The sequence below is a fragment of the Choloepus didactylus genome, chromosome 2, assembly GCF_015220235.1.
Source record: "Choloepus didactylus isolate mChoDid1 chromosome 2, mChoDid1.pri, whole genome shotgun sequence".
Lineage (NCBI taxonomy): Eukaryota > Metazoa > Chordata > Mammalia > Pilosa > Megalonychidae > Choloepus > Choloepus didactylus.
In genome coordinates this window covers 28,257,901-28,273,690 of record NC_051308.1, presented here as the reverse complement: position 1 = coordinate 28,273,690, position 15,790 = coordinate 28,257,901, and the positions used below count along the sequence as shown (strand labels likewise).

General features: G+C 35.3%; 1 protein-coding gene across 14 annotated transcripts in view; it reads right to left on the bottom strand.

Annotated features, from left to right (window-relative positions):
* SDCCAG8 (SHH signaling and ciliogenesis regulator SDCCAG8) overlaps positions 1–15,790 on the bottom strand; it is a 288,104-nt gene that overhangs the window by 72,604 nt on the left and 199,710 nt on the right. For 13 of the 14 annotated variants that reach the window (XR_005214623.1, XR_005214625.1, XR_005214622.1 and 10 more), the window contains exons 14-16: positions 13,362–13,489; positions 11,135–11,243; positions 1,883–2,014 (exon numbers count right to left, since the gene is read on the bottom strand). Coding sequence is in view for 5 of the 14 variants with exons in the window: in XM_037822222.1 (XP_037678150.1) it covers positions 1,883–2,014; positions 11,135–11,243; positions 13,362–13,489 (369 nt within the window). In the remaining 9 variants the exon portion in view is untranslated. Of the gene's footprint in view, positions 1–1,881; positions 2,015–9,533; positions 9,570–11,134; positions 11,244–13,361; positions 13,490–15,790 lie in introns of those variants that run through there. The other variant, XM_037822256.1, reaches the window with a different exon arrangement.

Genomic DNA, 15,790 nt, shown 5'->3' with positions numbered 1-15,790 from the left:
ATTCAGTGTGGCCAAACTGAACGCTAGGTCTTATACCAAACCCTTGATCACAAACCTGCTTCTATTTGAGTGTTATCTAAACCTCAATAAGAAACATCACTATCCACCCATTGCTCACACCAGAAATGCAGGTGTCATCCTTGACATGTTCCTCTTCTCTACCCTACATATCCAATCAATTACTATGTCCTGTTGAGTCTACTTCCTTTATATTTCACCAATCTGTTTACATCTTTCTATCACCATTACCATCACTTCAGTCCACACCACCATCATCAATTTACTAGACTACTTCGGTAGCTTCCTGATTGGGTCTTGTGTAAATATTATTGCTCTGCTTGAACCCATTATCTATTCTGGAGCTAGAATGCTATTTTTAAAATGCAAATCTTATCACATCATTTTCCTCTGTTTTTAAAATGTCTTTTCATTTCTTCCCATTAGTTAAAGGATAAAATAAAAGTCCATAATAAAAAATTAAAGACCCTGCATTCAGGCCTGGCCCTGGCCTATCCTTCCAGCCTCACACTACACACCATTCTTTTCCTTATTCTTTATATTAACCACAAAGACCCTTCGATTTTGTTGTTTCTTTCTCTAGAACAGGAGTCAACAAACTTTTTTTGGAAAGGGCCAGATAAATATTTTAGGTTTTGTGGGCAAGAGGCCACATATGGTCTCTGTCACAACTACTCAACTGTCTTTGTTGTACCACAAAAGCTGCCATAGGCAATATGTAAATGAACGAGCCAGGGTATGTTTCTGGACCTTACAAAATGGGTCGTAGGCTGGGCTGCAATTTACAAACTCCTATTGTAAATGGCTAATAATTCCTCTCCCCTCACTTACAGACTCATTGAAGGTTTACTGGTCAGGATAAGTCCCCTTATTTAATGTGCTTGTAAAACCAAGTACATTTCTTCTCACAGCACTAATCATTATTGTAATTAAATAGATATTTGTTAATATTCATAAGGATATAAGCTCCATTTGAGGGGAACCATATCTATTATCCTAGCACATGGTAGAGAGTGTGGCACATTGTAGCAATCAATAAATATCTGTTGAATGAATAAATCATTAATTTTCTATCTGAACTTCATTTGGCAAGCTGATCTTTCTGAGCCACAGTTTCCCATCTGGAAATGATAATAAGAGATACTTCACAGGTTTGTCTTGCAGTACATAGATAATATGTGTGAGTGCATTTTGTAAACTCTAAAGCAGTATACAAACATATATTTGTGAGCCTGAGTTTCCTCTTCTACAAAACGAGAGGATGATCACTGGTGTAATTCATTAGACGGCTATTATGAGTCAGGTGTTTTACATATATCTTATCTTTATGCCAACCTGCAACATTATTAGCCCCAATATAAAGATGAAGAAACTGACACTCAGAGAGCTTAAGTGACCTGCTCAAAGTAACACCACCACTACAAAGAAGCAAAGAGTTTGGAGTCATATCCTGGCTCTAGCAATACTATCAATGCACCCTATGATAAGATATTTAATATCTTTAGGCCTAGTACATATTTTATCTTACAAAAAGCATATAAAACCTAATTTCTAGGAGAGAAGCTTCAAAATTCCTCCATACTACAATATTAGCAACTTAAACCTACAATATTCTATATTAAGTCTGATTCTGTGTCTTTAGAAAAGAGTAAAGACAGGACATGCTCTCCTCTCTGCTTATGGTAAGAACAACCTAAGCTGAGGGAGCATAAATACATAAATTAAAATCATTAAGATTTTGAATATGTCCCTTGAGTAGCACAATAATCTTGAATTCTATTTATTCCATGGAAATTTCCATTTGGTTTATGAATCAAATGCATTCAATATGTGGTACATCTGTTGATTACTAAAACTTTATTACCTTTGCTTCATTGTCTCATGTACTTTCCCATGTTGGACACACTGCTCCTCCAATTCATCATTTCTTTTCTGTAACTTTTCCAGTTTGTCATACGTATACCTTTTTTCTTGACTGAGCTGAGCTATTTCAGATCTGGAGAGGTGAGAACACAGAAATGATAGATGTTAAAGGCTTTTATTACCAGAGCATATTTTTATTGTATAATGTTAACATTATCCTAAATGCTATGCTTAAGCATAAGAGTGTAAACAAAAGTTATTTTACATAAAAGATTTCAGAAATTGCAATATGCCTATTAGAGGAATATACACATTGCAGGCACTCAAGCATTAGATAAATGAATAACGACTTACTTTAGTAGAGATGGCTTCTCCAAGGAAAAAGACAAAAATGATAATGATCAAATCTTTCTTGTTTTTAAAGAACATCATACCTACAACAAATATTTACTGAGTGGCTATTATAGGCCAGCCACCATGCTGTTAAAGGAATAACCCCAGGCCTAATTTCTATAACATAGAGTTGTTTCTCTTAATTAATATAGCTCATTTAATGGCACATAGTTAAAACCAAATAGTACCAAAAGGCATAATAAAGAAAAACAGCAGTCCTCTGTCCCTGATCTCCAATCCAGCTGAGCACCAATAAATACTTTCGATTTTTTTTTTAAGCTATTTCTTCTGGTATTTACCTCTATATTTCAAAATATGCTTATACCAGTATCTCTTGTTTCATCAATTAAAAAATTTCTAATGATTTACTATAAGTAGGTGAAGATTAAACTCTTTTATATGCCCCTATCTTTCCTCCATCTCCATCTTGTCAGTGTAATCACTAGTTTTTCACAGTTTCATGTCAAATCACTATCAGTTTTTACATTATAATGACTACATAAATATTGGTCCTTGCTCTCTAAGTAGTGTACTATGATTCATTTGCACTTGTGCACTTCTCCCCCTGCCCCCTGGCCCCAAATCAGTGGGCTTTAGTGTAGAGTGATTGAGCAGCAAGACATCTTTTCCAGTGGGAGATTCCCAGATACCAGTTATCAGTAATTCTTTCCTCTATGGCCATTCTGTTTCTCAAGAGAAGGATGCCCGAGTTTCCTGCTTATTGTGGATAACCGTGATTGTGGCGGTGGAGGAGCTGGTGAAAAAAAGGGGGATGAGGATATCACCTTTCAGAATGTAGACTTTCACTTACTCCCTCTATTTTAACTTCAGTGCTCCTATTCTAACCCAAGGCGCTGGTTTAATCTCTTTGGAGAAGAAATTCCTAGTCTTCTACGTGGGAGAGAGATAGGGAGCCACCTGGCTGCATAGAGTTGAGGTGGAATTGTCAATTTTGGTTTCAGCTCTATATTCCATCCTTGCCTTTCAAGATTTTACCAGAATTCTGAGAGCAGATCAGCTTACTTCGCATATACATATCCCCTCTGTAGACACTTAGGTTTCATCTTCCTCCTCTCTACAGAGTCAGGCACCCTTCCTCCAATCGTCAGTCTTCACGTGTTTCATTTGGGGTCACAGATATTTATTTCCTTTGGTGACAGCTGATGTCCCTCGGAAACAGGCTACCTCTTCAATGTCTTAGATGACAATCTCAAGTCTCAAAATTTACAAACCAGAAAAATGTCCATTCAAGAAAAAGTGTCTCACTGTTCTTGCTTTAATTCTAAATGATTACCCACTGACCCATCTGCCACCAATGTCTCATGCCCAATTGCAGCATCAGTTAGAAATGAAAGTTTAAAAACTCTTACACATTGTAATATAAGTAGTACACTATGACTGGTGGCTTCTTGCATGATTTTTAAGTAATACTCTTGAAGGAGAATTATTTCCTTTCAAAAAAGTGTGCTTCCATTAAGGCAAAATAGCCTTTTACTCCTGGTCAAGAAAGGATTTGGATATGCTAAGGGAAATCTTACAAGTCATTCATCCCAAGGACCAAACTGCTTCACATGCATGGAACAAAATCTTATTTTTAGTTTACCTCATTCCTCCTTTCATTTTCATTTTATTTGTGTCATCTCAAAGGAAGTTTGCCCTAATTAATACCTCACAAGTCCCAATATGTCAGCACATTTTTTGAAACTACCTCGAGCCTTTATGCATACTTTAGTTTAAAATTTATTCCTTTGAATTGTACTTTATGCCTCATCTTTCTTACTAGAATATACATGAGGGCATGGATTATCTCATTTGCAAGCTCAGATCAAGTGAGCAAACTACATTTGCTACTCCTAGTAAGAATTTACCCGTATTTGAAATAGTTTAAATCAGTTAATAATGACCTATGTTTCTGCTTTCAAATCACATACAACATAAAAGAATTTAGAGGCAGTTATAATAAATTGCTAATTTAGTACTCTTTCAAGATTAGTATCTCCAATCACACCATGCATTAAAATAAATTTCAAAAGAAGAAAAAATATCCTTAACCCAGATGAGGAAAAAACACAAAAGAATACATGTTCTCAGGTAAAAGGGCACTTTTTTTAAAAGAAAAACCACAAAGGAAAAAAAAAATAGATTTTACAATATAAAAATATAAAACTTATACACATAAAAATTTCATATGTTTGCACAAGAATGTTCATTGGAGAACTGTTTTGAGAAGCAACTTGCTCCTCAACTGAATACCTGAAAATATAACCCAGAAATCTATCAACAAGAGATGGATTATATTACTTATACAATGGAATATCAAGATGCTTTTCTGATAATGTGGTTATTTATTGCATTCTTTATTGACCCAAAATACGGCATATTGGTAAGAAAGGAAAAATATGAAAAATCAGCATGGCTAATGTGTTTCCATTTTATAATTCCAAAAATATTTATGTATACCAAAATATTAATATTGATTATTTGTAGGTGGTAGGATTAGGAATGACGTCTCTTTTCTTCATTTCTCCCTTTTGGTATTTTCTGAATTTTTACAATGGCCATGTATTATATTTAAAACAAAAAATAAAATTAAATCAAATGCAAAGAACCGGGAAAACATATATTAAAAAACTTAAGACAAATGGAGGTTAAAGGCATCAATAAATAAAGTTCTAACCCCACCTACCCCCATTTTTAAAAAAGGAGAAAGGATAAGAAAAAAAAATTCATAGAAGAAACTAAAATGGTCAATAAATATTTGTAAAATATTCAATTTCACCATTATTCAAAGAAATGCATAATGAAACCAAATACTATTTTCATTTATCATATGCCTACTGTGTGTCAGATAATGGAATTCATCTTTTACATTAATGATCTCAATTAATCCTACAAGGTAAGTGTTCACTTCATTTTCTCTATGAGGTAAATATGAGATTTAATGATTTGCCTAAGGTCATCCAAATGGTGAGCAGTCGAGACCAAATACAAATGTTGGTCTGTCCAACTCTAATGGAGTTGTTCCACTCACTGAGCAATACTGCCTCTCACCTCTTTTTAATGTAATATACTGATATAGCTACATATAATGAACAGAATTTAGTGTAGAATTTCAGCAAAGTAATTAGTAGTCCTGAAAAGGTTCGCAATCTTTTAGGTATCTTTTGGGCAACTCTACTAAGGGAATCATCAAAAATTCAGAATTATATACAAAGTTATTACACTAGTATTCATAATAGTTAAATATTGGAAACACTTTAAATGCCTAATGAATTATTATGCATACAATTACTCAGTTGAAATTGTTTCCAGAGTATGTAATGATGTAGAAAAATGCTTCTTAGATGATATTAAGTGAAAAAGCAGGATGAAAAACTGTACATATAGCATATCTCAATCATGATATAAATGTATGTTTATGTTTGTATACACGGTTACAAGCACATGGAAAATGAAAGGAAATATGTCAAAAGTCAACAATAGTTAACTCTGGGTGCTAATATCACTGGAAAATTTCTCCTTAATTCTTCCTTGTATTTTCCCAATTCCCTCAACAAATTGAGGATGTATTAGTTACATAATCACAAAAAAACAGAAATAGCATTTTATAAGGACATATTACTATCAGCTGTTACAGCAACAATCTTCTTTTCTGCTTTGCGTATACATATATGTCTTTGTTTACAAGGGTAATTTGCCTTCTGACTTCAACTTTTCAATAAAATTATGGTAGAGGTTTATAGACATCATCTTTATTTGTCTAGAGCCCATGATATATTCATAGAACCAGTAGTCTGCAAAGTTCAAAGAGTAAACTTATAGGTTTCCAATGTCAGTTTTGAGTTTACATTGGTTGCATGATTATCCTAGTGTCATAAAAAAGGATAATTGACTCTAATCCATTTAGGAGAAAATTTAGGTAATATCTGGCTTTACAGAAACATGAACTTCCTCCTGCATTTTAATATACTGGCTATATTGTGTCATTGCATTTACATGAAATATATAATAATATTTTACAACTATAGTTAGGATTACAATAATAGCTTATTAAGGGAGAACATGAGACTTTAATTTTTCATATTTTATATTTCTGGTTTGACTTTTTGGTAACAATTGGCAGAGGGCATAGTCTCCTCTTGTAGAATAACCCAATCTAACATCATCTAAGCATACAAGGGAAAAAAAAAATAGTTCAATCGGGTGTGTATTCTTTACTTCAATTAAACTCACACAGTTGGATACCTACTGTTGCCAAAACAGTAATGTAATTTATACATTATAGTCCAAACAGTAAAACTACACTAAAAGTCATTTAACAATATTTATAACACCATAAAATACAGTGTTAAAATATATGAACTGCAATATGTATCAAAATTATAAAATTTGTTTCTCATCATCAGTGATTAAAACCAGGATCATTGCTCTAGCCTCAATACTCACAACCCTGGTGACAGATTAGAATTCAAATCTTAATGATCAATTTACAATTAACAAGATAGAAGTGAAACAAATTAAACCAACCATTATATACAACGAGACCCAGTGGACTCCCATTGTTCCTCTTAATTACAAAACGCAAATCACAAATACACAATGGGCAGTGTTAGACATCAATCCACAAGCCTAGCAACCCAGAAAGTGACAATGATGAAAAAGAAAAAAGAAAGCAAAACCACATAGACTCGGGTTATGTACTACATACTGTTCTTTACAACTTGCAAATGTTGAGAGGCTAAAACACAGCACATGCTTATCTTCCCTCTGCAGCTTGCAGAGGTTTATTCCTAGCCAGCATTACTCTACCCTTCCCATTCTTCCCCAGGCCAGATTTTAGATCTACTGCAGATCGCAATGAAACATTTTACCTCTGATTCACCTAAGTGCCAGGAAGAGGGAACACTTCCTTCACTTTGATAAAGGAAAATCACTGTTACACCAAAGATATTTAAATATCTCCATTTACCTCCCTCAAAACAAACCCCTAACTGTAATAAGCTCTCAGATACTGAAGAATGCAGTTGAAAGAGTATCTAAAGTTCATATGAGCTTCAACTAAAATCAGCTAGAAGTCTGCTTGGTGCCAATTAAAAGCAAATGGAATTAATTCTCCTGTCTGATGGTCAAAAACAAGCTATATAAAATGCATAGAATCGGCCATTCAATGTTAGCTTTAAAATGGAATGTGTCATTCACAAACCCTGGAGTTATATACACGGCTATGTGTGCAGTGTGAAATACACACTGTGCAGAAAGTACTGTGCTAATCACTGTGGAGGGCTTCCAGAGAAAAGAACCAGTAGTTAGTGCCATAATGAGACTTACGGACTACTTGGGGAGAAAGCACATAACAACAGACACACACACAGAGGAACCATTTCAAAACACTTTCACAGAGCAGTCTAGCACGAGGCTGGAGCAAAGAGTTAAGAGTGTATGGGAATGACGAGCTCAGATTGTCAGCTTCCCTGGTGACTCTGCATGGGCTTTAATCAAATGACTAGATCTGCGAGTTACAAGTTTCAATGGTATGAATCCATTTGTTCAGCATGAGATTTTGAATGACATGAAACTCTTAGAGAAATGTTGCTAGCAAGGGACAGAGGGCAAAAAAAAAAAAAAAAGTGCTTTAAATTGTTAATCAATAAAAAAGAAAACATACCTACTTCCATGAAAAAGTTCATGTAATACCTTAGGAAAAACGGTACCAAAAGTATTCACATGGGTTATATAATTCTTTGGGAGGCTGAGCTTCTACAATGATAAAATGCTAGAAAGCTCAAAAAACTCCAAGATTTTCCTTACCTCAAAACCACAGGGGAAATTTTTTCCCCCAAATTTGGTATAGGTTGTGCAAAGCCACACTCCTGGTTTATAATTTTTATTTTAAAAGAAACACTGAGCTCTTTTGATTAAGAAATGATTTCAAGTTTTATAGGTAGTTTCAAAGCAGAGGTTAACATTAAAATGGGATGTAAAATTCCGCATGAATAAGTCAGTGAAAATGGCATAGCTTTCATCTAGGAAGCCTGAGAGAAATGAGACTGGAGATGTAAGAAATTAAACAAACAAACAAAAACCCTAAAATCACAATTTATCCCATCCACTACTTTCTTATGAGCCACATGAAGTGCACATTTTCTAAGCTGGTAAAATGTTTTAAGGGCCCTTAAAAGTTTTAAAAATAATAACAGTTAAAATGTATTGAGTATTTACTACCTGCCTAGACCTTAGTTTTGAATCAACTTGTAAAGTTATAGCAGGTGCCTACTTTAATTCTCTGGATTTACAAAACAGAGTATGATCTGAAACACAACCAGGTCCACAGTTTCCCAATCCCTCTTTGCCTTTAAAAGATTTTCACTGTGGTACAGACTTTATGTCTGTCAGAGAATGGCACTCAGACTCCTCTGGGAAAGAATAATAGCTCGGTGAGGTGCTATCCAAATTACAAGTCACTTAAAACAATGCCATTAATGACAACAATAACATCTACTGTGTATGTGCCAAGCATTGTGTCAGGTACTTTATATATATATTTGTGTGCAAATACATATATTTACACATAAATGGTGCTATGAAAAATAATTTTTTTCCTAATTACCGCAACAATTCTGCAAAGTACTTTTTAGAAATTTTTTTACAGAAGAGGAAGCTGTGGTTTGGAGAGATTAGCAATGTACTCAAGATTATGTAGCTAAATGGCAGAGTAAGATTTAAACCTAGTTCTTTCTGAATTCCAAAGTGCTCTTTACTGCACATTGCCTATCATCACAGGCTAGAATCAGAGTCAGATCTGGACGTGAAGTGTAGCACCAAGCCTGTTTGTTTCATCCGTTCATCATTCACTCATTCAATAAATATGTATTGAGTGCCATCTACGTGTCAGACATAAAGGAACACATTCAATCCACCAAGTGGTGATCAGTCAGGAGCTGGAGAGGTGCTGAGGTTCAAGGTTCAAGTTCACTAGAGCAGTATACAGTAAGTTGATAGACACACAGCAGGAAAAAGAGGGTCTAGCGGCACATGGTACAGAATAAGCCAGGCTCTCAGATTAACCCTCACATGCCAGATATGCCTACTTTTGCATGAGAATTTAAAGATTAATTTTTCTTCCTCAAACTTTCCAATCATAATGGCTTTGGCTTGGATTTGCTTTAACAGTAGATGTCAAATATTATAATTATTGTAAGAAAAATCATAGGCTTTGGAGCAAGAGTAAGATAGGTTAGAATTCTAGCTCTACCACTTACCTGTTTTTTAAACACTCAGAGTTTTGGTTTCCTTATCTGTAAAAAAGATAGTAATTCCTGTCTCAGGCTGTTGTTAAGAATTAAATCATATATACCAAGCACCTAGAACCTCTGTCTTTTTTGATATGCTTCATTTTACCTACTTACGTCTCTTAGAGAACAAAATAATCAATAATCACTCACAAAGCAATCTTAAACATAATACAATATTATTAAACTGCAGGTCAAAGTCATTATTTCCTAAATTATACAATCTGGTTCATTTGTTTGTAACAAATTACTTGCTTTTGGATCTATGTGAGGCAAATCAAATATTTCTGGTTAGAAAAAGCTATTGTTAATGTTTTATGAAAGTCTCTGTCATGACAAAACCATTTGGTTTACCTTGCCAAAAAATATCTGGCATTTTGGCACCCTGTGCTCTCCTCACACCCAAACAAGATATTTAATTAGTATTTGCTAAGAAGGTCCACATGTTGGAGAAGGTCCACAACATTCTGGTTGCTTACAAAAGCATCTGCCTACCTGTGAGCAGAAAGAACTAGACTCCCAAGTCCTCTGATTCCCTCAAAGATTCAGGGATGGGGATTCCACAAGCTAAGGCAGATTGTTGATTCAGAATTGAAGATAGGGTTCAGTGATCAGATATGCTCTGATCCTCCTAGAAACTCCTTATGAATTAGATACCTAAGTCGTTAGTTTGTTTGTTCAGCCATATTGCTTGCTCTGTGTAGATCCGAGTTTCAAAAAATGCAGAAGATATACAGAATATTTTCCATTAGATCATCATTTAATGTGATATTTGACATGTAAAAATTTATGTGAATGTTGCCTTTTATGGTTCAGTTCAAAGTGACTGTGCCCAGTAGCATTCATTTATTAAAGAGGAAACCACAGTCCAAAAAGGTCAAATAAACTTGTCCAAGGTTACACAGGTACTGTCAGAGCTGAGAAGAGAACTCCGGCCTCTCACAATTTACAATATAAAATAATTTATTCATTGACATAATCTAAATAGAAAATGTGCAGGAAAAAATCAGTAAGATCCAAATCAGTGGATTTATTAAAGAGCAGTGTACCTACAAAATAAATGATGGCTCCTCTATTAAAATAAAGCACTTTCAGGAGAAGAAAAGGGTGATTTTGCTTTATTTATTTCATAGTATCATCTATTTTCTTTTTTACATATACTCATTTCATCTATTCTCATTGACCTAAAGACAGCTTTTGTGTGTTCATGGATAACTGCGATAATAGGTTACATTTGTTAACCGTACCATCACAAGATTTTAAAACTGCTTGACTGATTTATCTGCATCCTTTGTTAGAATAACTGCTATCTTTGTTTTCTGAAATTCCATAGTTTTCAATTCTAAACATTAAAAAGTCAAAAAGTATGTAAACATAATCATGAAAAAACAACAAGGTTTCTGTATGGGCAATAAAGAAAATGTCCATGTAGAGAAAATATTTTCATAGAAAACATACCAACAGATGTAGTTTTGCCATTAGATCATAAAATAGTGGAAATGCTATTTTTAAGGAAAACTTACAGAATTCATGCAAATGGAGCTCTGAAATTATTGTATAATATTACCTACCTGCTTTTCTGACAGATTTGCTCCAGTTTCTTGGCTAATGTACAGCACTCTTCCTTTAATTTTGTCAAAAATGTATTCTGGGATGTCAGCAATGAATACTGTTCATTTTCTAGAAATAACAAGAAACCCCCCACCAACATAAGATGTTTTGGGCTGTAGCTCTGCAGTATGTTTATATGTAGACTAGTAAAAGTAGTAAGTCCAGGACGCATTTCACATAAGCCACTTTCAAGGTCCCAAGGCAAAGGAACTCTTAATGGGCAAGACACTAAATCTTGTGAGATATTTTCCTAACAATTACACACCAGAAACATTTTGATCTAGCTTGTTGTAATGTTTTAACATTTTAATAAATTGTCAAAAATCTTAGGTGGGGTCAAGGATGCTTAGATCTTTATAATATGTAAGGTCTGATAGATATTTTTATTTTGACAAATCTACTATAAACACAGAGCATCAAAAATTATTACCACCAGATAATTAAAACTAAAATCATTGAGGAACTCTTTTCCACACTGTAATTCATGCTTTATGTTTCATATTTGCTCACATATTTCACTTCCCCATCTTCATCTTGCATATACTTCTTCAATTATGAAAGTGATATATATAATTTTCCTTCAAATGTTGATTTCATTGTCAGCTGGATGAGCTTCAATGAAGTTTGATCAAAGAAATTGAAGAGAGAGAGTGATACATTTTTTGTGTGTGCAAAATAAAAGGAAGTGTTCTTAAGGTGGTTTTAACAGCTAAATGCCCTTAGCTAGCACTCAGAGTCTGCCCAAGACTCTTTGATCACTGGGATCCTGTAAGCAGTCGGAGTAAACAATACTTTATCCTATAATTTCCTGTTTTTCTTTTTAGTGGAAAAACATCTATACGTCTGCTGAAGTTTCATTTCTTCTGCCCAAAGCCTATTAGAAGAAAATCTCTCCCGAAAGTGCTGGTGGCAATTATACAAGTCAATATGACATGTTTGCCTCTATAAATATATAGAATATTTAATACCTTTTATGTTAGCAATTTTTCATCTATAGGATAAGAATTTTTTTTTTACTGGTATATCAAATACAACATACATTAAATCATGTGAAAATTGCCTTTAAGTGTAAATGTAAACAAGCACCTTTATATCTTTTAAATTTTAGCTAATGATTGGCAAAAGCATATAGCATACGAAGCAAAATAAATCAAGGCATTAAAATTAAGCAACATTTTTCTGGAAGAGACAGGATCAATTAAACTTTGGTTTTAATAGTACAATAAGCTTTGGGTACGTGGTGTGGAATTATAATGACTGGTACTGTCTTGTTTTGCCTAACACTGTCTGTGAACCCACAACTCAAAAGTGAAAGGAACTACATAATACTCCAACTGAACAAATCAAACTGCCTATTTTGAAAGTGCATTTTACTTTCAAATTAAAGGTAAAGAGTTACTGGCCAACTCAGTCTGCAGAATAGTGCCAATGTGATGAAAGATGGCAATTTTTAGCCAAGCTGCCAGCTGTGGTCAATGCCTTGTATTAGTGAATTTGAACAGCAGTTGTGAGAACTTGAAGAATGCAAAGGATTAAACATCACTCTAGACTGGGGTGGGGGAGGTGGGGAAATCATACAAATGCTAAAAATGTTCGAAGCTGCAAAGATTAAATAAAGGAACATATCAATTTGGAGCCACTGAATTACATCCAGCTGCGACAGTGAATTAAGAACCGATTAATGGCTAAAGCTTTTCTCCAGTTTGGATGCTGAAGCAAACTCATTAGGCTTTTAGAGTAGCTATAATGTGTGTACTGTGGGAACTGTTCAGTGCTATTCAGGAGACTCTAACTGTAAGCTCAGAGCATTTCCCGCAGAGCTTCTGATGCTATTTTCTTTATATAACATGTGTGCCTGCAAACCCAGCCAAAAACAAGCCCTTTGTTTTTCTACTTTGTTGTGGTCTCTCTCAGCTTTACGTTTCTTGAACACAGGTAAATAAACTCATAATCCAGATGGTGCAACAGATGTGAGAGCAGCACTCTGAAATCAACAGACAGTGGGCAATACTTTCCATTTTCTCTTTTAAACGCTAACTAATATGTAATTCAGAATCTCCGGTGTAGTTAGCATCTGCTCCCTTCGGCCAGCCAAAGGTTACAGGTGTTCCTGATGTCATTTCACAGTAAGGCGTGGGCCTGGCTTGTGAGTGAGTGCCCAGGCTCTAATCTTTCCCTACCACCTACCAGTTTTGTCATGCTGGGCCTCCATTTGCTGTATCTTCTGTGTCAGCTCCTGTTCTCTTTGCTGGGCCTGAAGGGCTTGGGCCTTTGCTTCATTGCTGAAGTGCTGCTGAATGCTATCTTTTTCCAGCCTACAAAACAGAGAGGCAACATACAAAAATTTAATCTGCAAATGCACAACCCCCATCATGTCCCCTACAGACCACAGAGAGCTGATAGGTAGTAAATTGTTAAGCATAAGAAGGCAACAATCTTTTTACAAACCTCTTTTAAGGGGGAAATCCACAGGACTTTTCCTACAATGTTAAACACATGCCATAAGTCCAAATGGGCAAAAGTACACACTTTAAAAACTAAGAAATCATGACAACTGAAAAACAGCATTTTGTAACTTTAAAAAATGAACGCCTTTTACTGTAACATTTTTAGTATCTTCTTTGTACCCTTATTAATCTTTTATCTTCTGAATGGTCAATTTTCCTAAAGATCCTGAAGTTATAGGAACAGCATGACTCAATACACCAAAACTTATATTCTGGAAACCAAGCTTTGTGGACCACCTCTGTTTTTCCTCCAAAACTTAAAATGAAATCTCAAATACAATGTATGAGACTCTTATCTAGAGGCAAGTAAATGATTCTGCAGTGCCCCATGCACATTTTCATTAAATATTCCATACATTAAGCCATATAACATGAATATAAATAAAAAATGAATAACCTCCCCCCTGTACTTCATAATAAAATCCCTTCTGGGTCACATCAAAAGAAAACGCAAGATAAAAAAGCTTCAATAATCACAGACAATACCCTGTCCCACCGTGATAGGATATTGACCCACTGTGGTGGGTCAACAACCAATCACAGAGGCTCCGAAAAAGAGAAACTTCCTGAACAATTAGAACCTGAGGAACGCGAAGGACCTCCTTGCTGGCAGCACTCTGGATACTTGCACTCGCACAGACACACGGTAGGGTTTTATACTCTAAATACGGGTAAGTGATATGAGGGTTTCCTTCAATTAACTGATTCAGTTATTTCTAACTCCTGATCTCCTTGTGGGCACTTCTCATCCATGCTGCGTTAGTTTACTAATCGAGATATTTACTGCCTAGCCTTTGCCAAACTAAAAATAAACAATTCCATAAAGCTATCACTATTAGTCTATGTACCGCTGTGGAACTTCAATTCACTGGCTTCTAATTATAAAGGAACATAAGGAAAGCCTGTATTGAAATTGGTCAATGCATGTGGTAATGTTATAGTGTAAAATTCCAGAATGAAAACACACCCACACCTCACTCAAATGGAATCATCAGCGGTCCACACTAAATGTGAAATAAGGTCCCTTCTGGTCCTTCTAATAACAATATCCCCTTGGATCTGGTCCAAGGTCTTGCCTCACACTTAGTTCCAAACTACTAGACTATAATAAATGGATGGTCATACTAGGCCTTTTTATGACTCCTGTCACATCACATATTTTCCGGCCATGGATCTGCTGCACATGTCACTTCCTCTTCCCTGCAATTCCCTGCAAAATGTACACTACTCCTTTAAGGCCTAGCTCAAAATTCACCCTCCCTCATTCCTCTCTCTCCTAAAGTAACTATTCTTTCCTCAGAGACCTCATTATATACTGTGTACATCCTACTGAGACCTCAATATATGCTGTGTACATCCTACTATGCTGTGTACATCCTACTGAGATAGCATTTATCACACTTCAGTTATTGGTTTGCATGTCTTGTCTCTTTTTGTCATCTTTGTCTCTATATCCTGAGCCCAGCTCAGTACTTGGCACATGAAAAATGAGCTGTGAACGTTTAATGAATGGATGGTCTTATACACTTGCCATAGGTGGAAGGAAGGCTGAAGTGTTTAAGAGAAGCTGGAGAATCTGCTCAAATTCCATGAGGAGGCAAAAACTACTTTATACATGTTAGAAAAGAAGAGTGCTTCACTAGCGGAAGACCATGGGCTGAAGGAGTCTGCTTGAAGAAGAAGATCTCTTCTATAGCTTAGTAATGATCCCCAAGTTGGACCTCTGTCCAGAGCAGGGAATACTAGTAAGGAGACCTGGAGCTTGGACATTCCTAAAAACTGGGTGACCATATAAAGTACTGTCCAAAACCAATACTCTGAGAGTGAAAGGAGCACCAATAATAATTATACTAAGACAACTGTCATAAGTGGGGTCTGCCCTGTGCAAACTGGGACTTATGGTTCCCCTACATAAAAGGGTTATCAATCTTGCAATCAATCTTTAGAAAGAGAAAGCTGCCTAATAACTGACATCCTAAATTTACTATAGGAAAGCATTATTGTCTTCCTGTAATTCTCTTTATAAAACAAATAATTTAAAAGAACTCTCTACTGACAACTGTTGTATTACACATAACCTTAAGTTTCTTAAATCCTTCCCCAAATTTC